Below are 26,195 nucleotides of genomic sequence, written 5' to 3'. Positions count from 1 at the left end.
CAGAAGTAAAACTCTGAAAGTGAGGAATTAATTGCCTTAGGGCGCTGATCATTTTTAACAGCGCGGAGATAACCTGTCAGACCCAGGAACCATCCTAGTGCCCAGCAGCCGGAGCAGCAAAGATCCCCATCTTTATGATCTTATTTTTAGTCTCTTCCCTTTGTTTCCAAAGCAGACAAACTTGAGGATTCACATTTTGGGTATAACCTGAGTTTTGCTCTGCAGGTACTATAAACCATGATGTACATGGATTTTGATAGCATGCAGGATGTACCAGGCTTAATTGATCAGTCCTGCTTGCACATTTGAGCTTATTTGCTGTACTCCCTGCTTTGCCTTCATCAGAAGTGAATGTAACGCTCAGGAAAGTTTCCAGAATTGACAACTGCGGAAACTGAAGTTCCAGCTGAACAGAGCGAATCAAAGCAAATTTATTACGCCCATGTGCTCCCTGCAGTTTAACCCCATGTCCTTTAGGTCAGCCTTATTGCTGGGATTACCAACAGCATCGCCCATGAGGACCAGCCCTACGGGTGAGGCTGCTCTGGTCTGGTCTCCTGCCCGTTAAAATGTGCGGTGGCTTGAACAATGCTCCTGGTGCTTCCAGCTGGTCCCTGCGGACTTCTGCTCTCTGCTGACTGATGCAACTGGCCTGCTACCGAGCTGGGCTGGCCTTCAACCCATGGTTCAAGAGCAGAAAATCTGGCAGGGTGATCGCAAATCACCCTAGTGCCAATAAGGGAGTAGCACGCATTGCCACCAGCAAAAGATTGGATCCAGTCTATCTATAAAGCTTCCAAAGCTTTATCTTAATAGTGCTTATTTTAATAAGTCTAGCTTTTGATATTTGATTACAGAAACAATCCCAAGCAATGAATTTCTCTGTGTCAAGAAAAACAGTAGTTACTGCTGTACATGGTACTTCTGCTTTTTGCAGTTGAGGGACCTGCAGAGGACAGTGAAGGAGAGAGGCTGTGGGGAAGGGAGTTTTCATGCTACCTGAACTGGGAGGCACATTTCCGTGCAAACTCTGTGTAAGTAGTGAAAAGAGAGAGAGGGATGAAAAAAAAAAGAGGGGGGAGTTCCCCCAGCAGGCAGTTTAGGGCAGGGGTCTAGGTTAGGTCTAACTCCATCACAGGGAGCCAGGAAAATATCCCCCAGGAGCCAGCCCAGTGCCTAGGGAGCAGAGACCCATGATCAGAGCCTCTCCTGATCCTCCTGCGCATGGGACAGCCCCTTCAGCCGCTTGGTGTTTGCTCATCCCCTCAAGCCTGTCTGCTGCCAGCCGCTCCCAGAACCCAGAACCACGTCGGTGCAATATCTGTGACGGCGCAAGGGCTGCACATCCCTTCCCTACCCCCTCGATCACTGAGCACATCGGCGTCTTGCACAGTTTGCTGTACAGAAGGATTGCTGTTGCTGTTCTTGCGCAGATTATCAAGAGCAAATAATTCTCAGACACAAGCCTGGTGTCCTTGGGAGACTTGCCGATCAGAGGAGGAAGCCTTTCTGCAGTCAGTGCTGTTACCCTGCATGGGCTGTAGCCTGCAACTGGGGACCACAGAAGTGACTGTCATACGAATTGTAGTAATAATAATAATAATAATAATAATAATAATAATAATAATAATAATAATAATAATAATGATGAGAAGCTTTCAGAGACATGCCAAATCCTCTTCTCACTTACACCTCATCACCGACACCAGTGGCATTTTCTTACCTTTAACCCCTGAGCAAAGGTCTCTCTCTACTGCTGGGGGCCAGGGCAAAGGCAAGGTGGGCTGCAGGAGCCACAGGTCACTGCTGCCGCCCCTTCCCCTTCCCACACACAGTCGTGCTTTTGTTCTTCGTTTCATTTACAGACTGGAAAAGCCGATGTGGGGCCTGGGAGGGGACCCTGCTCGCCACAGAGCGCCAGCCCTGCTGGAAGCAGCATCCCTACCAGGGCAGAAGCTGTTGGTTTCCATAGGCAGAGCTCAGCATCGCCGGGTTGAAAGTTGGAGGAAGGGAGAGAGAAAGCTGCAAGGAATATTTTTGCATGTAGTTTCTTCAAGTAATGGTTTATTGCCATTTCTATCCCAGGAGCAGGCTGTTTCAGGGCTTGTAAATACAGCCTGGCTAGTGTTTGCTGCTGAATACTAGCTGGATCAGACTCCTGATAAATCGAAGCCAAAACTAAAGTGCGTTTGGCTGCTGATATTTTCATGTATATCCTTAGAGGCAGATTATTTTGCAGTCCTTGTACTTATCAGATATGTTAGACAGGTAAGCCTAGTCATTTTAGTTTCACTGGGTGAGCTGAATCCTCTCTTGGGATAAGTAGGAGCTACTCGGCTAACTTGAATGGATTTATATACCTGTCTATAACTTGGTGCCCCTGCCTCTGTCCCCCAGCTATTTTAGAAGGCCACACATAGTGGTCTTAATAAGAATATAGTAAAGACTTGAAGCCCCTTTCCCATTTGGAAGTACACTGGGCACTGGGATGCAAAGGGATGTGGGAGCGTAGGAGCCCGCACAGGGGACAGAGCCTGCAGTACATCCCTGTCACCCAGCAGCCTGCCACAGCGCTTTTTGGGTGCAGGACGGTGCTTTTAGGTGCTGGACAAATGTGCCTTTACAAGCTTCTTCCAGTGCAGGTTTTTAGACACGATTACCTCTTTTTGACACTAATGCCATAGACATCTGCTGCGAGGGAATGGGGTGGCTCAAGGGACCGGCAATAATGAGATACGAGCCCTTTGTCTCTGGGTTACTGGTTCAAAGCCAGGCGAGATAGGCGGTGACTGGGAGTCATTACCACCTGACAGCTGCTAAATAGCTGGTGTCAATTGGGTCAGTGTCCTTGGTCAACTTTCTCATTAACAGGTGTCTGCGTCTCTACACCACAAAGAGAACCCAATTATCAGCCTCATCCCTGACAGTGATTTAGTAGATATGGGAGAGATTAATTACTTAGTCACCAAGATGGGCTTGGAAGTATGGTCCAAGTCAGGAGTGGGATGCGCTGATGGAGGAAAAATGTTTTATGATAAACTGCCCCTTCCCTTCGCTACCCCTGGGATAAACAGAAAGGTTAAGCCTTTGGAGGTACCAAGCCTACACTTTTCAACAACTGCACACACTCATTATTGCTCCTGCTCTTTACTGTGACAGTGCTAAAAGACTCTGAAAGTCTACTGCTTTAATCTTAGGGAAATTGTCCCTGCCCACCCAGAGTCTTCTGTGTAAGGCAAGAGATGGCAGATCTCTATCTACACCAGCCAGATAAAGAGAACATGAAGTAATATGAGACCTTTTTTGATCACATCATTAAAGTGCTTTAAATATTAGGCTAATAGTTTTATTTAAAAAAAAAAAAAAAAAACTCTAGAGTTTTAAACATCTCAGAACAGACACGTTTATATATTTGCATTTGACACCTGAAACACAAAAGGCTTGATACAGCAAGAAATGCAACTTAGGCCTAAGCGCACTGCAAATATTCCTTTGGCTAAGTAAGAATAGGACTTGCTTTCACTCACAGCATGATCAGTCTTAAATGAATCTTAAATTCATAGGTGGGGAAAGGTGAAATTAGTTTGCAGGTGATAAATGAGATCAGACCTTTTTAATGAAAAACATTATGTTAACTGATTACATCATTATTTAACACCAAAATTATGATGAGAGGGCAACCTGGTGCCTAAGACAGCTTAATATTTCCCCTTCTCAGACCCTGTCTTACAATCCTGCATAACTTTGGCTATGAACCTAACACATAGCAGTTACTGCAGGGAAAAACTGGACGACTAATGAAAGCTGTTGCCTGTCCACATGTTACTTCATTAGCAGAATTCATCAAATGAGATCCAGGCCTCAGATCAGTCATCGTCTTTCACCTACCACATACCAGCGGTCAAACCTTGCTGAAGAATTGCAGGAAAGTGTCTCGCTGGCAGCAGGCATGGCTGATGGGTGATATTTAAAAGCCTGCCACCCCTGAGCTGGGCAAAAGCAGTCCATCATATCGGGACAGCCTAGATGGACTAGATGATTGTTGTAGGTCCCTTCCAACTGAAATATTCTATTCTATCACATTTTGCACACACCTGTAACAGGGCAGCTCATGTCCAATGCAGGAATAATGTTGAACTGCTCAAGAGCACTTTTAAAATAAACTTTTTCTAGAAACCTACAGGAGACATGGCATTTCTGCTACAGAAAAAACAAAGAGGAGTGAAAGTAGAGTGACCATTTATACATCACTTATACAGCACTTTTTTTTGTCTCTTTAGTGGGAGCTAAGAGCAGGACTCTTGTTTTTAAGTCACTGGCTATGCTTAATCACTGCTAAGAAGGACAACTTCCCCGTAACTGGGATGGCCAAAGAAAAGCTGAATTCTCCATGAAAATGAGGGGGAAAAGGGAAATAGAGCAGGATGAGAGGCAGCACGAGGCCCCTGCGTTGCCATCCCCCTCATCCTTGTCCTCATCCTTACCGCCCCGGCTGCACCTGCAGCCAGGTTTGGGGAGCAAGACCTTCACCTGCAACTGGGGACTAACAGGAAAGTTTCCAGTTTGGATTTCTTTCTTTTACACACCACTGAAGGTATTACCTTAGGGCAAATTATCATTTTCCTGCAGCCTTGGCAACACCATAGTTAGAGTGATCATGATACAATTATTACTGTATGAGAATGTGAAATCAGCCATGAACCTGATGAGGCTGTTATCAGTGTCCAAGGTGATTATGTTATAACAACAGCACAGATAGGGAAACATATATTTGGCTTTTTTCAGAGTGATTTATTTGGTATAATTTAAATTCTCTTTTTTGTAGTCTTAAAAGAAAGGCATTATTTTTATAGCTACATTTTTTTTTCTTCAGTAGTGTGTAAAATAATCCCTAATAAATAAATTCCTCATTCTTTACAAAACCCCCATACTGCTAATTGGGTGATCAGATAAAATTTTTACTCACTTACACTGAAACAACTATAAAAACAATTTATTTACAACTGCAATGATATTAAAATTAAACTCAAGTGTGAGAGCTGCTTCTTTCTGAAGGTCTCGGAATGTCCTTCGAGTTTATAAGTAATAAGTTCTCATGGGACACGTGAATTCATGCCCTTAATCCATTCTGACTTTAAAAGTCCAGCTTCTTTTTATGGAATGTCTCATTATACAAGCTCTTGCTTCAGCAAATGTACTTCCACCACTTCTCTCTGAAGTCTGTTTAATATAACATCTCCTGAATTATTGAATGGGCAAACATATGGATTAAATAAAGCAAACACATCTACCAGATCTTCTACATGCCTGACAAACTTTTGACCAAAACTTTCCGAACTTTCTACGGATCACATATGAAATCCCTAAGCCTCAGACCTGGGCAGCGTTATGGTCTCCGTGCCACGGCACAGCCATGCCTAAAGCTGTGGCAACAGGTCCTTAGGGATCCCTTCCCACTCCTGCAAGAGGGGCAAATCCCAGAAAAGGAGCAAGTCAGGGGTCAGACCGAGGAGAACTGTCCTGAGGCTAATGATGGCACCCATCAGGGCAGCTTTCAGATTGCTCCAGTGTGTGATATGGATCGGCCGGGTACTCTCCGAGTTCACATCCACCTGTTTTCCCTGCCCCATTGCTCCCCAGTAGCTGCTGTCTGATTTTCACCTACAATCACAGCTTTTTTCCTATGGTTTACATTTTTTTCATGGCTCTGAAATTCAGGTCAAGATTATATTTCCATGTTTTGGAGTGATATATAGCCCACGGTGAATGTTTACCCATGTAAGTGTAAGCCAGTCTAGAGTCTGCGTCTGATTAATTTGAATTTAAATCTGCATTTCATTTCTCCTGACCTTTGAAATCTCCCTCATGACTACTCATCAGAAAACCTTGATATGATAAATTAGAAATTCTTTTAGATCTTGGATCAGATTGGAATAATAATCACCCTGCTTCCCAAATACCCATCTGAGGCTTTGTTAGTTTGTTTCCAGAAACTGTGGATAGTCTAAGTCACAAGACTTGCAGCAATTAAACTGGCAACATTCCCACATGTGAATTTAAGTAAATGTTTAAGTGGAGAAAAAAAATAGCCTCCCCCTCCCATGGCTCTTTCAGACTTTAAAATCCAGACATTCTGACCACAGTTTTAGATTATTAGTGACCCTTTTCTGAACTGTTCTGACACCATGATTTCTTTACACACTTTGATTAGTTTTCTTTGTAGCTGAAACTGTGAAGTAAATGCAGCAGCCAGTTGTGTCTGTTAAAGCTGAGAAATTGAACCGGTGTTTTATTATTCATAGCAATTCAGGTGCAAACCAACCAAAATCAAATAAAAAACATCCCCAAAGTAACTGCTGTCTGAGCCAATTATCAGATTTATTTGTTGGTGCTGAACAAAAAAACAGCTCAAAATTTAATGAGGTAGAAAATAAAACCAGGCTCCAGCCAGAAGGGGTTGGGGTCTGAGCAGGATGGGCACGGAGGGGCCGAGAGGCTTGGGAACCGCTGGCAGCAGAACAGCTGATATTTATCTTAAGGTTGAGGGGAGCAGACAGGTAACCAGGAGGGACATGAGTGGTATATTCCTTTTAAATGATCGCTTTTCCTAGGAAAGGGGCGTACTGTTTAGGAAGAAACCTTAGAGCCTGTAGCTAACCACTGCTAGCCATGGTGTTAATGCTAGGTTGCTAAATGGGCAGGGATACAAGGGGGAAAGGGGGGAAAAAAAAAAGACTTGCACAAGTTTAAGGTCTTACTAGCTCTATTAACTGGAATCTGATAAAAGAAGTGTCTCAGTCTCCCAAACCGGGGGTTTATAATCTTGTCAGTGCCATTTCCCCCAGGTGCCAGCCCCTCCCAGAGTCTTTGGCCTGCAGCTGCAGATTCATGAAGGAGAGGCTGGGCTGTCTGCTGGCACCAGCAGCACATCAGTGCTTCGCTCCATGTCCTCTGCAGCCAGATCTTCAGCATTCGGGCTCGTATGGGGCTGGGATACCACAAAAAGGGAAAAAGATGGATAATGCAGTGCTGCCAAGCACAGTGCAGATCCCTGAGTCTTGCTGGAGCAAGCCTGGCTCTGGCCTGGCTAACGGCAAGCTGGAGCTAGCCATACTAGCCAGACCTGAGCTGGCTTGTACCGATACACCCAAAGTCTGCAGCACCATGGTCCCAGCAAAGTGCAAGGGGCCAACTGCACCCCAGCTGGTAGAACCAGTGCGTGGAGGAGCCTGGGGCTGCAGGCGGAGCCTCTCTGCCCCTTCATCACCCACAGGATGGTGGCAGCAGGAGAGGCTGCTCATGGCGGCAGCCAAGGAGTGATGTGCCATGAGGTCACGCAAGACCTGCATCTCGACCCTGCTTGTGGAATTAATGCTTTTTTCTCTGTTCCTGCTGATTACTTTTAAAAAGCCATTATCTTCCTCAGTGCTCCCTTCTGGAAGCTCAGCCTTGAACACCCTGGGAAGGGTTATTTTCCACTCCCCCCTGTGTCTGCTGACCCAGGGACAAGCAAGATTACTTCTGAATCCTGTCCCTGATAGCTTAATCAGCAGAGCTGCTGGTCAGGCCGGGGAGGCAGCTCTGGGCTTGCTTGCACCACCAGCCTGCAGCACCTACAGCATTTTCTCCTGAGCCCATGCCCCCCTCCCCCCTGCGTGAACTGCCAGTGTTCTGTAATGCTTTCTAGGGGTACATCAGCCCTATCATTCATTTCATTTAAATGCTGCTCATCACTGCATATATGTTGTAAAAACTCCTCCTAAAGCCTAGTTTATACCTTCTTTAATCTTCTCTTTCATAACCTCCTTCCTGTATGCCACAATTAGGTTTAATATTTGGAGGCATTGCAGTAGCACCTGGGATCCATCCCTGGGAACTGGGGCCAGCTGTGCTGGGTGCTGAACAAGCACCCAACAGCTTGCTTTCAGTCCCAAGGAGCTCACCATCCAAATGACTGTGCTGTGTTTTGGAGACAGGAGCTTTGGCTTATGAGCTGTCTGTAGCATACAGCTGTAAACTCCATTTGAGTGATGCACCCTGGCTGCATTATCCATAGTCTTTTCCTTTATTAATGGGTTATTTTAAACTTTCTCACTTGCAAGCTTGGAGGACAAAATATCCTGGCTGAAATCCTGGTCCAAATGAAGTCAGGGGCTGTGCTGCCATTGACTTACATGCGTGCAGATTGTGCCTCAGTGATCAACAGAAAACAGGTCTGCATTCTCACAGCTGTACTTATTTTGGATTTCTTTTCTTGTTTGGTGTCAAAATAATGGAATTATACCTGCATTAAACAAGATGTTAGCAGTCCTTCATGTTGGTATACAGGAGACAGAAAATAATTTTCCCTCTAAGCGCCACAAAACAAATTTTCATAAACATACTTCACAAGGCACTCGGTTTAGTTTCAGCAAGAGTTCATGGACCTCTTTGCTAATGAACGGTGCTATAAAATTAAATCTTATCACGTAGAAGACCAGGTCAGCTCCAAAATTTCACCTGTTAATACTAAGTACACACAATAAGCTGCTCAGAAATTCAGCATTCTTTGCTTGATTTGCCAGTTAACTTTGCACCTCTACAAAGACACTATGAGTCCGACACCCTAGAATAATGCAAATAATAAGAACAATTTAATTTGGAAGCTATCAGAAAAGTAAGTTCAGTTGATTTGCATCTGCGGTTGCAGCTAAGTCATTTCCCGTTGCTTTTGCAGCAGAAGGTTGCTCCTTCCTCACTCTCAATTTAATATTTTACTTTAATGTTTTAACAGTCATTTATTTGGCTTGGGCAATTCCAGTCCCACCAAATACAGTGAAAAGGCAGGTTTGAAAGCCAGGCTTGCATCTTTGAGCTCAGTAGGAGTTTTGCAATAAATACCATGGATTAGCACTGGAGCTTTAAAGGAAAGACAGTATAACAATGATGTATTTTATTTATACTGCAAAATTAGCTGATTATTCAAAAAGGTAATTTCCAGTATTTTTAATAGATTTTTTTTTTTTTCTTTCCTATCCTATCCTATCCTATCCTATCCTATCCTATCCTATCCTATCCTAAGAATGTTTTACCTTTTCAGTGATGTTCTGGATTCTTGTACCTTGTTGAGATCCAGGCCCCTGGACATGACAGATTTTTGACAGGGGTGGGGTACATTGGAAGCCTGACTTGCATTTTATGCCAAGGTCCTAGTCCTGGAGATTTCTGGTCAGCAATTATAAATGTCATAGAAATATCATAGAATTACCAACTGCATCAAAATTGTACCCACCGTATGGTTTAAATTCAATCCATGGGGCTACGAAGTCTTTGAAATGGCCCTAGGTGATCTAAAAGCTCGACTCTGACGAGGTGGCAGAGCTCGTGTGACCCAGTTTCAAAGGCTTGGTGCTGTGACAGGGCGGGAGGAGACTGGCAAAGCCTCCTTTCACTCAAGCCCAGAAGAATTCCCTTTGCACGGGAGGAGTTTCTCGCATATAAAGGACAGCTCAGACGTGTAAGCAAGAAGGATGTGAAATTAATAAGGGGAAATAGGATGACGGGAAGGGAGCGTGCGTTCATGTGCACGCGTGCCCGCGCGCAGGAGGGAGCGTGCTGGGTTTATCTGCAATTTTGAAGAATTGCTTTAATAGCAACAGACAAATAACCCAAGCATATATTACTGCTCCTCTGCTGTGTTGCTCATTGTGCAGACAATGTGGTGATAAGCACGGAAAAATGCCCAGGGAGAGAAATGCAGCAAAACCCCCAGTGTCCTTTCCTACATTCACATCTATTCTGCAGTATTAGCCAACGCAAACAGATGCCCAGACATCATCCTGTATCAGCCCATCCAGCGATCTCCGAGCAGCACTAACAACACACGAGTAATTGTAAGGCACAAGGTTGTTTTGTTTTGCATGGCGCGTATCTCCATTTGATAGTAACCATTTTAAAGTCTGGAAGAATTTTGCTCTCACTAAGCTGATTTTACAAGCAAAGAGAAGTGCTTGTCAGCAAAGGTTAATGTAGCTGTCACTGCAGGAGAGCCCTGTGGGTAGAAAGAGTCTCATCTGGCTGTTTTTTAAAGGGCAAGAGTCATCACTGTGAAGGAGGAATTTTTCCATTTCTAGGAGCCTTTCACATCATTGTAGTGAACTGCTGCGTAAGTTACCACTTCTCTATAGCTTCTCTATTTTCATGATTATCAATATTTGTTTCTATTAGTTGTATTTTAAAGTCTTATAAGATGTTCTTGTCCAAAATGAATAAAATCTTTATTTCAGAAGATGGAAAGAGAAATTCTAGGTGGTTTTATGGCTTGTGTTGGTACAATAGTAGAGTGCTGTGAAGTAGGGGAGGACTGTCTCTCCATTTTACTGATGGAAATAGGGGCAAGGAGGGACTAAATGCTGAAATTAAACTATGTACTCCAAGCTCCTGCCTTGCATGTCACAAGCACCTTTAATACATGGTGGTTTCCTTACAAAGGAATTGAATCCAAATCTTCAACATCCAGGCTACCCTTTCACTGGACTCAACCTTCCTTAAAGCATCAGAGGTGAGATCCATGCAGGTAGGAGGCAAGCACCCCTAATTTGTGTACAGCAGTTGCAATAGAGAGAGGTTTGGCCGTGTCAGGCTGGCCTGACCATGGGAGGGTCTCACCCTGGAGGCATCCAAGCCTTGTGGTGAGCTCCCGTTTGCATCCCCAGGATGTCACCGGCACAGCCAGGGGACACACAGGCTCCTTGGAACAGGAAAAGCCCGAGAGTGATCCTGAGACTCCCAAATAGCAGCTGGCTTTTTTTACCCCAGGTTGCCAGGAGATGGAGTCATGCAACATGAAGTATAGATGCAGACAACATTGTGCTTCGTAGACAGGATCTTTAGTTGAGATATTGAGGAAATCTTCTCTCAGAGCTTCCAGAGAAGAAAGCTGGCAATGCTGCACCCTTGGATGAAGAGGCATAGAGGGGGAGAAGGCTAACCATGGGCACTCTCTCGTGAGGACAGGGCTGTGGACAAGCCAGTTTCCCATCTGCAGCAAGCTAGAAGAGAGGCTAATAAAGATACCATTGGATACAGCTCACATGGCAGCGACTTGTATAGTAACAGCTCTTAGGTGTTACTGAACTAGATTTGAGGCAAAGACTCCGAGGTGAAACCTGGATTTAGATCCACCAGAGACTGAAACACTGTACACATGTTGCATAAAGAACAGAAATAAAAGCACTAATACTTGACCCAGATCCATCCCTTCAGTTCTGCCATGTCAGATACAGAAAATATCCATACAGTAGCAGGCTGTGTGTCATTGGGTATCTCCACAACCTGCCTGGGACTCTGCTGACAGAAGTGGTTGTATCCTAGTGGAGCTTCATGCATGAAAGCTCAGCGTGGCTACAAGATTTGCATTATCCCAACAGGCCAACCATCTCCTCCAGTGCAGTCCGGAGACAACCCACCCTGGAACACCTCAAGGCCTGCCTTGGGCTTGGAGTGACCCTGCAAGGCCACCTTCTCTGCTTCCCACACAAGATCATTCTGGGGTAGTAAAGAACTGAGAGCCCCTGAGAAGCTATTCTCAGTCAAGGGACAAATGGTGGCTATTTCACGGAGCATTGCCTGGATTCCAGAGTTTAGAAATGGCACTGGATCCTCCGCAGCTGATGAACAGCCAAAGCACCAGGAGCAGCGATGCTTTTTTCACTGCTGACGCTTGCTCAGAGGGGATTTCCTTCTGCTTCTGACCCAGATGTTGGTACAGTGAACCAGGCTCTGCTCAATCTAGCTTGGGTTACTGCAGCATGCCCCAAGGGCATCCAGAAATAGCAATGCTCTGTGATCTCCAGTGACCTCCCAGTTACCTCTGTCTGTAATTCAGGATGTTAATTTTGACACATATTAGCTGTAGTTAGTTCAAAACCTCCTTACCTGACCTCCCCCTTGCTTGGCCATTGGGGCTGTGGGAGGTGATCAGACCATCACTTCCCAGATATGACCTGCTCAGGGCTTGTGGCAGGTCGCTGCCGGGGAAAAGCCCTTTGCTCTGAGCTTTGCTCCTTCCCGCCTGCAACAGCCAAAGCTGCCGACCCCTGACACCCGTCAGGCCCCGCTGCTGCAGCCAAGGGGGAGGCCAGGGAAGAGCCAGGGCTAGAAACTACTTTAAACACACGTACTCCTACAGCAACAGATACTATTGCTCATGAATTAAACATCAAATAAATATAGCTCTCAATTTATAGTTATTTCCAACAGATCTTAGAAAATGCTACAAAAATAAAAATTCTGTGCAGCACGTAGAGTTTGTACCTGGGCCTTGGACTGTCAATGCAGTCGTGCCTTTTTGGCTGTCACTGTTATGTTGCTGCATCGCTTTGTAAGTGCCACATCTGTTTTAGAATTTTGAGCTCCGTCGGGTTGAGTCATAAATCGTAACTGATATACAGAAGATGAGACGTTTTGATTGTGGCAAAATAACTCTAGGTGTCTGAAAATGCAATTTTTTAAAAACTTAGGGTTTAATCCTATGATTTAAGTCAGTAAGAGTTTAGAGCTGGATTTGCAAAGGTCTAGAGGCATGTATGGGCAGTGGGAATGCCAAAGATGCCAAAGCACATCAGACACTGAGCCTGCGTGGCAGGCACCCAACACACTTGGGACTCGTTGTAAAAAGCTTTCCATCATGAACTGCCTCCTCTATGAAAGCATTTAATGGTCTATAGTACTGTTGCTCCATGACAGCCCTTTCTGCGGGGCAGAACAGCCAACAGAAAGGGAAGCAATCTGAACCTGTTCAGAACTTCCCTCAAGTTTCCACTTATTGCACCTGGAGCAGGTTTTGTCTGAGGCTACGAGCCCCTCTGAAGCCAGTCCAACTCTGCAATGTCCCCGGACCACCGTGGCACTTGCTGTTACCGGCAGAGATGCTTGATGATACCCCACGGTGGCAGACAGCAGTTCTGGGGCCAAAGCCCGCCTCAGCTTTGGGGAAGAAAACGATCACATGCATTTCTTCTTGACTTTGCCCAGCGAACGTGAAAGAAAAGGCACGGAATCAGTGGATGGAGGAGCGTGACACCTTTGGCCTTCTTTAAATGCCATACTTCTCTAAATAAACTGAAAATTTGCATATTCCCTCAGCAGAAAATGTCGTTCCTTGCATATTTCATGAAGACACTGGATTTGACTGGAAACCAGTGGCAGTGTGGTTACTAGCTGCCTGCTAGTACTGGGGCAGTTATGCAAGGGACGTAACTACTCAAGAGCTGCCAATTTGGCTCAGGATTTTCTGGGGGCCCTACGCTACGCATAGTCTGCGTTTCCATGGTCCCTGTCCCTCCAGAAGAGGGTTGTCTGCATGGACTTGTGTAACTTCTGCTTTTCTCCTTCCTCTTTTGTCCTTCCTGAAAGACTGTTTGGTCCCCAGATATGCGTTTTATGAAAAGCATATATGAGGGCTTGCGAGAGCTGGCAATGTTATGTACCTCATTGCTCAGTCAGAAAGGTTTCAGAAATACTAAATTTGCAATCTCTCTGTTTCTAGACCAGCATCTATTCTCTTTTGCTGCCAGACCTGATTACTTTGGGGAAGAATTTTTCAAGTTACAGCTTGCTTTTATTGGCTATGCCTTCTATTTTCATCTATTAGAAAATATCCAAACAACCTGTTTATTATCTCCTTGTCCTTCGCTAGGGATGGAGTAATGGCAGCATTGGCTGCTGCTAGCTTTGTTCCATAAAAATAACATTTTTGTGGTTGTTAATCAACAAAACCCTTGTTCTCTCCAAACCAGAGATGGGACTGAATGATCCTGGGACAAAGGTGTGGATCCAAACTGGGTTTTTCCTTTTCAGCATGGACTCAATCTATGATTAATTACCTTTTCTTTCAGTGGAATATACTTGCTTCTGCAAGCAAGCTTTTTCACCTCTCAGAGGGAACTAAAAAAGCAGGGTATTTTATTATGCCTTGGATCACTGATGAGGAAAGGCTCATTTGCAATTCACTGAGCAAGTCTTTTGGTCTGCTTCTTGTTACAGACAAATTACATGGTTATATGTAATCTACAACACAAAGCATTCAGATGTTACATAAAATCAATACAACATTTTCTGAAAAGAAACGTACATTTTAATGCCTTTATTATTTTTCTTGTGACCAAAAAGGGGAAAAGATCCTTGTGCTGTAAAATAGAGAGAAACCACTCAAGGGTTGTTATTTATTGTTGTATTGATGTTACTGCAGGGAAAATAGTAGTAATTTTTTAAAAATCATTTCTGCATGATCTGCTGTTGTGTGAGCCGATAAGAAAATATGTTCTTTCTGTACGTGCGACACATAAGGAATGTTTACTGCCCATATGGTCTCTTTAGGGCCCTTGCGATAGAATTTCTATGGTAGCAAGTTGTGAAGCAAAAGAAGTGAAGGAGTTATCCGATTGCTGTAAACCGTGACATTTACATCCTGCCCATGTAGAAAACGAGCATAAGAAGGACAGAAAAAGCATTTAGCAGCATGCCACCTGTATGGGAATCCTGGATATCATATGCAAGGCTACTTGCTGATTTACAGCTCTGTTGATTTACACTGTCTGCAGGGCTGCCCTAGTGTTTTGCACAAACATTTGCTGTGACATATGACACAGCCCAGGAAGGTGCAGCAGAGGGTAGGGCTGAAGCAGGAGAACGTGCTTCATCACAACAGGATTAAAGGATATGAGAGACTTACGTGGTTCCATTACCAGGAGAAATTAGGGCTTCAGCGCTGCAGCGGTACATTTCATTCCACATCTGAGTCATCCCAGCATGTCTAGAGGCAGCGGGATTTCTGCTTATCAAATCCTCTGATAGCATTCTCGATATAGCACGTGATATCGCCTGCACTGGCCTGGCTCCTCGGGTTTCTTGCATTAAACGCTTCTTTAATACCAAAATGTGTCGGCAGGCCTATCGCAGCCAGCGTGACTTCAGCGACCGCTCAGTGCACACTTGTGTTCCTTGACAAATCGCCTTAAATGAGAAGATGCCCGTTTGGTTTCGACTGTGCTGTAAAACTATTCTTGCACCTTTCCAAAGACTTAATATATTTTTGTCTATTGTTCGTGCAGAATACTAAGAGCTGTGTGAACGAGCAGTCTCCATGCCAGCGGATCACTTCCACGCTGCCTAGCGTGGGTTCTGTCTGTTGAAAGGCAGGCGTTACCTTGCTCACATCTGTGGGTTTGTGTGTATTTGCTGTGTACGCGCACACACACATCTTCTTCCGTTTGTTCTCATAATAATAATCTGTTCTCAGTATCTCCGCCAGGAAGGAAAATCAAACACTTAGAAGACGAATGAGGAACAGAAGGGTTTCACAATGAGACACGTAATGAGAAAGCAAACCCTACAAAGAGTGATAGCTCTGCATTTAATCCCTTTTTAGGGACGGTGTTCACAGTTGGCTCGGGTAGTAGCAGTATGTCCTTTGGCTATTAAAGCTTAGAGCATTAAACTCCTCGCTGTTGACCCAAACTGCACTTGAGGATGGAGTTCCAGACGCTGGGTCAACGTTGGTCATTTGATCAAATGCAATTTGATTACATTTCTAAGCAATGTGCCCACATTCTCTCTGTCCCACAAATGCTAACAAATTCTAACCTATGCAGAAAGAACAAAAAAATCTGGATGTTGCACATTGAAGGAGCTCAGCTTGAGGGATATAAAACTGTCTTTTTGAGCTGCAGAGTATCTACAATTATCAGTTGCTTTAATTGTCTTAAGGATTTCATGTTTGGTACCCAAAACCAGTTGACATTTTATAAATGTAGGCTTTTTCTGCCTTAATGTTGTATTGTGTGCAAGCAAATACTGCATTTTCACACCTGGCTTCTTCAATTTCGTCCATCAATACAAATGCTGATTTTGAGAATTAATTGAAGTCAGCTGCTAAAACTCTTATGGACTTCAGTGGGAAAAGGAGTAATCCCATATCTTAACAAAACAAAACCCAAACCCGCATTTTCAATAGCTGATATACAGCACAAAATATTCAACCGATTGATTCAGGTCATTAAGCACAAAGATGAGTGTTCAAATTATCCAAATTAAAAATGAGTCATTTTAGTACAAAGCCTCCTGAGTAGCAAGTTCTCAAATTACCACATGATCTTGGTGAACACTGCTCAAATCAGATCCCATCCCCAGTCTGTAATTGCTCCACAGATGCATGTTATTGCCCTCAGGTAGCAACAAGGGCAACTTCAAATTTAGCAGTTCAGGTCGAGGGCAGCAGTTCACCTCCTGAGCTTAGTCTCTAGCGATGGCTTGGCAGAGAACTCATAAAGAATAACAAAACGGTGATTAAAAATCCCAATAAACTACACCTTGAAAGATTGCCATGGGGTGGGTGAGTACGCACTAGCCTCATTTTACAAATGGGAGAATCCAGGCAGAAAGGAACTTGGGAATGATCACACAGCAAGTCCCCAGGCTGGAAAGAAGAGCCAGAGCTGTGTGCTCCTATCCACCACAGCACAGATCCCTCAAACACAGCCCAGGAGCTCCTACCTGTGGCCTGGAAAGCCTCAAAATACAGCTCACAACAAGGTGTAAAATAAGCCATCCTTGACAGAACCAGCTCGTTACTGAGGCCAAGGCAGCTATGGTCTCCATTTCAGCAATGCCTTGCCCAGGAATTGCTGTGCAGTCTCCAGCCTGAGAGGTAACCAAAAAATTGCCCTGCCTGAATGAACAGAACAGTGGGAGTTCTGGCATGGGGGCACGTATTGTAAGGGCACACAGGGGACTTCCCAAAGGTATTTTATGCCGTTTTGCAGTGATGAGCAGATCAAATCTATAGTTCTTGCTCTACAACTCACTGCTAAATATGCATAGCATTTAATTTTCCTTTCGTTTCTGAAATGCAGCATGGATGCCAAAATAATCAAGAGCCGTAATAGCAAATCAAGAGGCTATAGGATAAATCTCATTATCACAGAATATGTTTGGTTACTGGGATCCATTCTTTGTGTATTGAGCATTGTTGTGATGTTAATTAACAATGGCTAAAAATCATTACAAACACTGAGACAACAGCCAGCGTTAACCACAGGAATAAAAGATTAACTGGGATGAACAGGAAGATGCCTTTATATCGGTTGCTTTTACACAAATATGGGATTGCATAACTACATACTCATTTTTTGCACAGCATGCAAAGTTTTCAGGGGCAGCGGCTAGATCACGTGCTTTCCAATGCGCTTACCAAGGTCATCCATGAAAAAGTGGTTTTAAATGACCAAAAATAAAAAAGCAGAGAATTCTCAAGCGAGATCATCAGGTATTCTGGTTGCCTGCACATATGCGAAGTTTTTTGTGACCTTCGCAGCAGTTACATAAGCATATGGAGAGAAAAACAAACTCGTATTAAATGCTGTAACACATATGGTCTCCTGACAGGCTGTTCCAAGCCGTGCAGTGATTTTACAGTCTATATGCACTGTACAGCAGTTCTTTGGTCTCGAGGCGGGAGTCAAAAATAGCATATCAGCATGAACTCCACATTCTTTGTCTTTTATGGGCAGTCTGCACGTTAATATTGAAATACATAATGCACTGTGGCTAGCTGCGTTTAACAGCAAAAAAGTACCATCTACATGGGACTTGATCGTACTAGCTGATCACATCACATATGCTATGCTATACGATACACAAAACCCCTGCACTTGGAGTAAATATTGTCCCAGGGTATGCCCTGAAGCATTTTAAGGTACGGAAGGTATCAGCAGCAGCAGTTTTATTTTGTTTGGGCAGGGAGGGCCTGGGCAGCGTTGAGGGAGCACCGTTCTGAACGGGAGAAGTATCTTCATAAGGGGGAATGTGTCGCCCGGGCTATCTAGGGCCACTCGGTGTAAAGGCTACGCCAGACCTCTCCTTTCCAGCCTCCAAGCTGAAGGTAACCAGAACCTCAGCCCAGGATGGGATGGCCAAAGGATGCAGAAGCACTAGTTGTACCGAAGCTAAGTTTTCTTGTTCTGAAATATGTCCGTCAGCCGTATAAACTCAGAGTGCTATCACCTGTCATATTTTGGTCATACAAAAGATTCAACGACAGAACCCAGCCCAGCAGCCAACACTTGAGGAGTCAGCCTAAGGAGCTCGTTTCCAGCGGGATCCATCCCAGCGTTACCTGCTCCAGCACGGCCCCTGCGCCGACGACGCAGCCAAGCACCTGCCAGCTTGCGGTCGGGCTGGAACCAGGCTGCGAACGCCCTTCCGACACCGCCGCCGAGACGTAACCGTGCTGTGAACGCAGCCGCCTCCCGCGGCGCCCGGAGCCCGCGGCCGCCCGTCCTCCTCGGCGGCGGCGGTGGCGGCGGGGCGGCCGCTCTCCGCGCCCCTGCTGCCGCGGCGGGGCCGGCCGAGGCTCCGCGCAGCCGGGCCGGGGGGCAGCCGCCGCCCTCCGCGCCCGCGGAGCGGCCATGCGGGGGCTGCGCGGGGCGGCGGGGCCCGGCGGGGCGCGGGCGGCGCTGGCGCTGCTGCTGGCGGCGGCGCTGGCCCCGGGGCCGGCGCGGCCGCACCCGCAGTGCCTGGACTTCAAGCCGCCGTTCCGGCCGCCGCGGGGCCTCGCCTTCTGCCGGCGCTACGCCGACTTCGGCTGCTGCGACCCGCGCCGCGACCGCGCCCTGCTCCAGCGCTTCTACCGCCTCAGCGCCCGCCTCGACGGGCCCACGTACGCCGCCTGCGCCGGGCACCTGCAGGACCTGCTCTGCCAGGTGAGGCGGCCCGGGGCTTCTGCTGCAGCGGGGGCTTCAGCCACACGGCGGGCTTCAGCCACACGGCGGGCTTCAGCCGCGCAGAGGGATTCAGCCCCTGTGCGGTGCTTTGGCCACGCAGGGTGCTCTGGCCCCAGGTATGGGTGCTTCAGCCTGGGCATGGGTGCATTGGTCCGTGGAGGGTGCACTGGTCCAGGCAGAGGTAATTTGGACCTCACAGGGATGCATGAGCCATGACATGGCACAGCAGCCCAGGAATGACTGCATCCACCCGTGCAGGGCTGCGTCAGGGGCTTTGGGCAGCCCAGGGGTGTGTGAGCCGTGGCGTTAGTGCCGGGCCCAGACAGGGGTACACGGGCCCCCACACAGGTGCATCAGCCATGGCGTTAGTGCCTGGGCCCAGGCGTGGATGCACTGGCCCACGTATGGGTGCATCAGGGATTAGTGCAGCAGCCTGAACGTGTGCTCCCAGGCACTGTCAGGAACGACGGTCCATCATTAGGTTTCCCAGTGGACTTTTCCAGCCTTGGCAGGTGTTTGGAAGAGGAACAGGGATGTTGTTCTGCTTTAATTTATGAGCAGCGGTGCTCTGAGATGGGTTTGTGGGCAGTTGCAATTTGCAGACTCCCCTCACCCTGCCAGGGTTAGATCCTTGGACCTGGTGAAGACACCCAGGAGGGGACCAGCCTGCACAAAACATGCTCCTTGTTATGCCCCACTCGTGGGATCAGGTGGTTTTTTGTACTGGGTTACAGCATCCTGAGATGCTTTTAGTGTGTGCCAGGTGCTAACAGTCTTGATGATGGGTGCAGAGCAATGCCTGAGGATGTGGCCTAGAAACCTCTGTGGCGGCCATCCCACACGGGGGAAATTTCTACTCGGAGCTGATGTTCTGTGGCCAGATATGATAACAGGATGATCCCCTTCTGCGCAGAGCAAAGCGTCTGACCTGATCATCAGCGGTGGCCTCATATGTATGAAAATGCCCGTGAGACAGAACAGTGGCAGCTCTGTGCTGTGCAAGTGTAAATCTTAAATTAATTCAGACAGTGGAGGCTCGTCTGCTGTGCTCAGATGGGATCAAAGTCGCTTTTCAGAAATCCCGCTCTTAGCATTTTGCAGGGTACCTCTTGTGTTCCTGAAAGCATGAAGAGAAAGCCAACCCTTTTCCACAACAGCTTCTAGAGATTTGACTTTTATTTCATCTCACATTGTACTGGAAGCAAAAAACCTTTGAATATATTCCTGAAACAAGTGGTGTCCAAAAGTCCATTTGTAGATAGGAAACCCATTAGCAGGGCCTGCTAAGCACTTCTTCTGCCTCTGGAAGCGATAAGTAAGTCTCCTGTGTACATCAGAAACCCAACCATTGAAAATTTGTTCAGAAGCAGTGAAATATTTCAGTGTGGGAAAAATGATTCACTGAAATGTTCTGATGAGCTCAGTGCATCACCAGCCCAGATGCGGCTACACACCACCGCCTCTGGCCACGCAAGCACGAAATGGAAGTTCAGGCATTGCAATCACTCCAGAACACTCTGCTTCCATTCATTGGTTATATATACAATTTATATCCTAGCCCTGAATTAATAAGTGGGTTTCTGTGACTTATTCAGCACACTTCTGCCTCTTTCTGCTCACAATTTGTGATTTCTCTCAAATGTGATCAAATTATTTTGACAAGTGTCTCGGCTTGTACTTGTGGTAGGGACTCCTACCTTCTCTTAAATTGTGATTTGCTACATGGTGCTGTTTCTGTTCCTTGTGGAATAGCAGAAACATCCTTCCCTCAGTGCTGCCCATGGTCCCCCAGCCCCAAAATAGGGTTTCCCCCCACCCAGAAGCAGGCTGAGAGGATGCCTTTGGCCGTGGGGGAGAGGAGGGCTGCGGTGGGACATCCCCCTGCCCGCCCCACGGCCTCGACACCCGGGGGTAATTTGATGAGAGCGGCGGGTCTCGGGGGACGTGTGTGGATGCGGATTATTGTGCAGTGGGACACAGGACACCAGACTGCGGGAGAGCAGATGCCTCGTTCTGCTTCTCGGAGAACAGCTTGCTTAAAGGCTTGAGTTTCCAGATGGAGGTGGACAGGGAAGGTCAGGGATTACGTGCAAGTTACACGCTTTCCTGAGCAGTCCCATTGCTTCCTCTGGGCTGATAGCAGCAGTAAATAAGCCATTGTTTGATGTGGGTGTTCGTCCAAATTCAGACTGTTACAATTCCTCAGATAAATAGCTGCCTCTGAATTCCTGGAACAGATAGGATGGATTTGGCTAACTTGTCTTAATGTGACTTGTTTTATTTTCTGATGAGTTATTTTCATGGTGCGAGCTTGTTCCAGCCCTACTGAAGTTGCTGATCATCTGCCCATTAGTTTCCTTGGTCTTTGGACCACATCATAGTTTAAAATGAATGAACAGACCATGTCATTTGGAAATGAGAATTTAGATCTATTAGTGATGCTGGGCTGGGACTGAGTGTAGAGTTTCTTGGTGTTTTGAGTTAGTGAATGTGACAAGACGTTGTGAAGGGTAAAGGACCACAACATTTATTTCACAAGCAGAGAAATTCAGGATCAGGAGTCAGGCTCCATCTCTTGTGGAACAGAAGTTGGCAGATATTCCAAATGTGGCTGGAAAATACCCTAGACACATGCTTGGGTACTGTCTGGCTAGTGGTAAATCTCTGAACATCACTGTCGCCGTAATGCTGCTGTAAATAGCCATATGCCACCAGGAACGTGGTAAGGAGTGAAGAAGTCATCCACAACGCTGTCTGCTATTCAAACACACCTGAGGCTGGGGTGAACAGCCTGCAGTGGCAAAGGGACAGGCAAACCATACCTCTCTGCTATTTTTAATTCCGATGCTGAAGCCAGGACATTGCTTTATAATGCCTAAGATCACTGCTTGCTTTGAAAGAGGCTTTCAGAGAACCAGCTACACCCCGGTACTCAGGCGCTGGTCTTCCTCTCTCTGAATGTGAAACCCCCGTAGGCAGAAACCGACTGAGCTCCCATCCAGCCCTGCCTTCACATTCCCTTTCTGTCTCATTTCAGTTTGTTTTCTGAGGCCAAATTTTCAGTCGTAACAACTGCATGGGCAAACGCTCCGGCTCTTTCTGTCCCTGGCACACCTCGTGTAACCGAGCTGAGTGCCGTTACCCAATCTGCCCGCGTAATTTCAGTGTTTTGTGTCACGCGCAGTCTCCTTTTTACCACATTAATTGCTGCTCATTTGAAGGCATAATAACCTTCATTTTGCAATGAATGGCTTGACATTCCAGGAGGAAAGCTTATTGTGCACTAATGATCTGTTATATGGCCTCTCAGTTTATTATGGTATGTAATGGAAAATAAAATAAAAATTAAATATTGTGTGTACTTATCAGCTAATTTAAATACTTCAGTATCTCAGATGTTATGTCTTTTCAGCTATTGAATAGTACTGTAATCTGCATTAGGAAATAGCTCCCCATAGATTTAGAAACAGCTCCCTATATTTTTTTTTTAACTAAGCTGGTTTTGCTTGGAAGAAATGCCATCTAGGCATTAACAATGCGGAATTTATTCAAGAAGGATAGTTTCTCTTCCTACCTTTCTTGCCTCAGTTCTTTATCTGCCCTGTGAAAATAACAGCCTCCACTGAGTCATGTTACATTATTTGGAGAGCGCTTTTGAGGCGCTTGTCGGGAAGAGGCCTTGCAACTGGAAAATATTGTGCGTTTATTACAAGGAAAAGTCCTTGCAAAGCAGAACTGAGTCACTTTGGTCAGTTCATAATTTACAGACAGTTTTACTGGATTGCAGTGGCTTTTTACATAAGGAAAATGTGCCTGTCGGAGTTCTCATAGTGGCAAATACAATGAACTATGTGAACTTGATTCAGTCCTTAGGTAGATTTCCAAGGCTGCGCCTCCCGTAGACTAGGGTTGTGCTGCAGCTGCTGCCGGTGGACCTTGCCTGGATTATGGCCTTTTGGTGCTCACTGTCTGAAATTCTGTAGCTTGAGCATCCCCCGCAGAACTTGGTGACCAGCATCACGATCATGAGATTCATTTCACCACTTCTAATCAGGTATATAAAGCATCTGTAGGCAAATATCCACCAGCAAAGGCAGCTGGACCTGAGCAAGACTGGTGTATGCAGTGATAGCATCCCAGGGCTGGGTGCACTGCGTGGTACAAAGGATGGGTGTCCTTCTCCTCTCTTCCTACACTTTCTCATCCCGCTCCTTCCAACCTGTTAATTACATCTCTGTTTGAGGTGCATGTCTGGATTGTCGGATGACGAGGTATGGAAGTCACAGGCTTTCGCCCCGCCAACCTTCCCCATTCCCTCCTCATCCTGGAGATGCAAAACCTGAATCTTCTTAGCTAACTCCTTGGTTTTGCTGCTGTGCTGTGGTGAATCTGCTCGTTATTTCATAGATAAAGTCAGAGCATCCAAGGTAGAAAAGTCTCTTTTTCCCCAGTACAGTCTGCTAGGGTGATGTAGCAAGACATGTGTCATCGCTGGTTTTCTTGTGTTAGTGCTATGGTTGCAATAAATGAAAAACAGCATGAGGAAGCCAGCTTTCACTAGGAATATTGAAGATCATTTCCGTGAATGCTGAGATAAACCCCCTTTCTAAGATCTTTTCCTGTGTTAATATATCTTCAGAATAAACCACAACATATGTTGTAATTAAGGTGAAATTTCTCCAATTAGTATTGCTGCTCAGCTGTTTCAAATCTGGCCTAAGAAACGGCTTAAGGCTTTTTCTCTCTCCCTCTAGGAATGTTCTCCATATGCAGCTCACTTGTACGACGCCGAGGATCCCTCCACCCCTGTGCGGACGATACCAGGACTTTGCCAAGACTATTGCCTGCAAGTGTGGCAAAAATGCCGCTCCATTTTTCGCTATCTCTCTGCAGACCAAGAGTTAATTGCACTGGAGAACAACATGGCAAAATTCTGCCGCTACCTGTCCTTGGAGGACACAGACTACTGTTTTCCACACCTGCTGACTAACCAGAACCTTAACCAAAACCTGGGGTTAGTGACCGCCGACACGGAGGGCTGTCTCCAGCTCTGCCTCATGGAGGTCGCCAACGGGCTGCGCAATCCCGTTGCGATGGTGCACGCCAACGATGGCACCCACAGGTTCTTCATTGCAGAGCAGGTTGGCCTGGTGTGGACCTACCTCCCCGATCGATCCAGGCTCGAAAAGCCATTTCTGAACATCAGCGAAGCCGTACTTACCTCACCTTGGGAAGGAGACGAGAGAGGTTTTCTAGGTATTGTCTTCCATCCTAAATTCAAATTTAATGGTAAAGTGTATGTCTACTATTCAGTTGAAGTTCGTTATGAAGAGAGAATCCGAATCAGTGAGTTCAGAATTTCTCCTGCTGACATGAATGCTTTGGACCATGGTTCCGAAAGGTATTGTACACACGTTTCTCTGGCAAATGTATTTAAGATCTCAGGGTGTAGCTTGTGCATTTTTGAAGGCTGTTAATGAATGAGACTTATTTAGCTTAATATTGTTCTTGCATTCCAGTATGGTAGCAAGTTAGTCCAAGTCCATGTCTAGCTTACTGAGACAGAGAATATGCCAGTCCTCCATGGATGAACTGCAAGTGCTCATGGATAAAACATTTATATTTCTCAGTTCTGGTATGTCAGTAGATTTAACTGAACATTGATTAAACATGATTTACAGTTAGTATTTTGGGGTTTGGTTTTTGGTTGGGTTTTTTTTTGGTATTGTAATTATTACCCTTTAAAATAGACTTCTGCAAAGCATGAGTGAAATTCATTCCGAAGCCAAAGGTTTCCAAAATCAGTATAAACAAACGCAGGGGTACCGGAACAAAGACGCATTTGGCCCCACATTTCTTTATCTGAATGACATCTCAACCCTCTGATATTACAAATTTAATATCAAATTAAATAAAATGCAAGCCACTATGCTATTACTGAGTTCATTTTGGTTGGAAATTTCATATGTTTGAGTCTGATCCTGCAGTTGATCCACATTAGTATGCACAGATAATTAGAGGTTTGTTTGTGGAGGCAGTCTATAGATTTATAACCTGGTGCAGAACCACGTAATAGAACCAGTGTGTTAAGAGACCCTTGGATATTATTAATGTTAGGATTTTTGCTTTGTTACATGGATTATATAAGGGCTTTCCAAGTACTCGGCAGTGGATGATTCTAGCTCAAAAATGCCCGTAGCCTAATGATAGAAAGGGGATGCTGGTTTATAAAGCAGTGACAGCAATTCAGCGTAAGGAGCACTGTAGATGACAGGTAAGGGGAATTCAAAGGTGGTCCTCAGGAAAGCAAGTCAGGAGCTTAAACCTGCAGATGTCAAGGCCCATGAGCTGTCTTGTTTAAAAATCCTCAGGCTCTACGTTTGTAACATTTTCTGTGCTTATTTAGCTGATGGTTAGTACAGCGAAAGCTTAAGAAAACAAAATTGTGGTCCTGTTGTGCTTGTGTAGGCAGGGCTCCCACTGACTTCATCCTGAGATGCTGCCCAAGAGGCAGCTTCGGCCGACACGTGGTGGGCCTTGCCTTAGCAGGAAGGCGTACGTCTGTTTGCCTGCAGATTTTTGCTCAATGTGTTTTGTTTTCTTCTGTCTTCTTTGGGAGGCTGAGGAGGATTCACCTTTGTGATCCTCCCTCACTCCTGCTGCCGGCTGGAGCCTGTGTGCTTGCGCATGGTTACCTTAGCTCAGAAGTGGTGATGTTTAGCAGCAGGTGACAGAATAATTACATAGCTGGATTCCTTCCCACAATTTACAATCCGATCACAAACTATCAGTACTTTCAGAAGGGAAAAAAAATCACTAAAAATGAGGTGTTATAAGTGATTATTATCATTTGGTTTTGCAGCTATTAAGAGGCACTGCCAGCATGAAATCTGAACTTTTTTAGAAGCTGGAGTAAAATAAACTTCAGTTATTACACCTGGGAACCTCCACTGCATGTATTTGTGGCTTTACCTTTCTACAGAGTTATACTTTTATATATTTCACCCTTTTCTTACTATGAAAGGGATGCTAGGTGCGTAAAATAAACAGATAAAAGTAAGAGAGGGGTTTTAAAATGAAGGTAAAGGTTGTCGGTACTGCTTTGAATAACCTTTGTCAAAATGGTAATTTGTTGGTGGGGCTGCTTTTAACCACTCTTTAACCACTCTTTAAGGGCCAACACGAGTGACATTGCTCTGCCCTTTGCTTAGGGCTTGTGCTGTAGGTGATGCCTCCTCCTTCTTTTTGGTTAGGATAATCCTGGAAATAGAAGAACCTGCTTCCAACCATAATGGAGGAGAGCTGCTCTTTGGAGATGATGGGTATCTCTATATATTTACTGGAGACGGAGGCATGGCTGGGGATCCTTTTGGGACCTTTGGAAACGCCCAGAACAAGTGAGAGCCCCTAAAACCTTGTGTGCGCCGTGACACC

General features: G+C 45.7%; 1 protein-coding gene across 1 annotated transcript in view; it reads left to right on the top strand.

Annotated features, from left to right (window-relative positions):
* Positions 1-237: 237 nt before the first annotated feature.
* Positions 238-26,195, top strand: part of HHIPL1 (HHIP like 1) — a gene marked incomplete at its 5' end in the record, with an annotated part of 38,572 nt that continues 12,614 nt past the window's right edge. Inside the window, 5 exons of the mRNA XM_082318855.1 lie at positions 238-270; positions 478-533; positions 18,281-18,740; positions 23,516-24,162; positions 26,015-26,158. Coding sequence (XP_082174981.1) covers positions 238-270; positions 478-533; positions 18,281-18,740; positions 23,516-24,162; positions 26,015-26,158 — 1,340 coding nt within the window. The remainder of the gene's footprint in view (positions 271-477; positions 534-18,280; positions 18,741-23,515; positions 24,163-26,014; positions 26,159-26,195) is intronic.

This window comes from Platalea leucorodia (assembly GCF_965183815.1).
Source record: "Platalea leucorodia genome assembly, chromosome: 7".
NCBI lineage: Eukaryota > Metazoa > Chordata > Aves > Pelecaniformes > Threskiornithidae > Platalea > Platalea leucorodia.
Note: the sequence above shows the minus strand (reverse complement) of the source record. Positions and strands in the feature narration are given on the sequence as shown.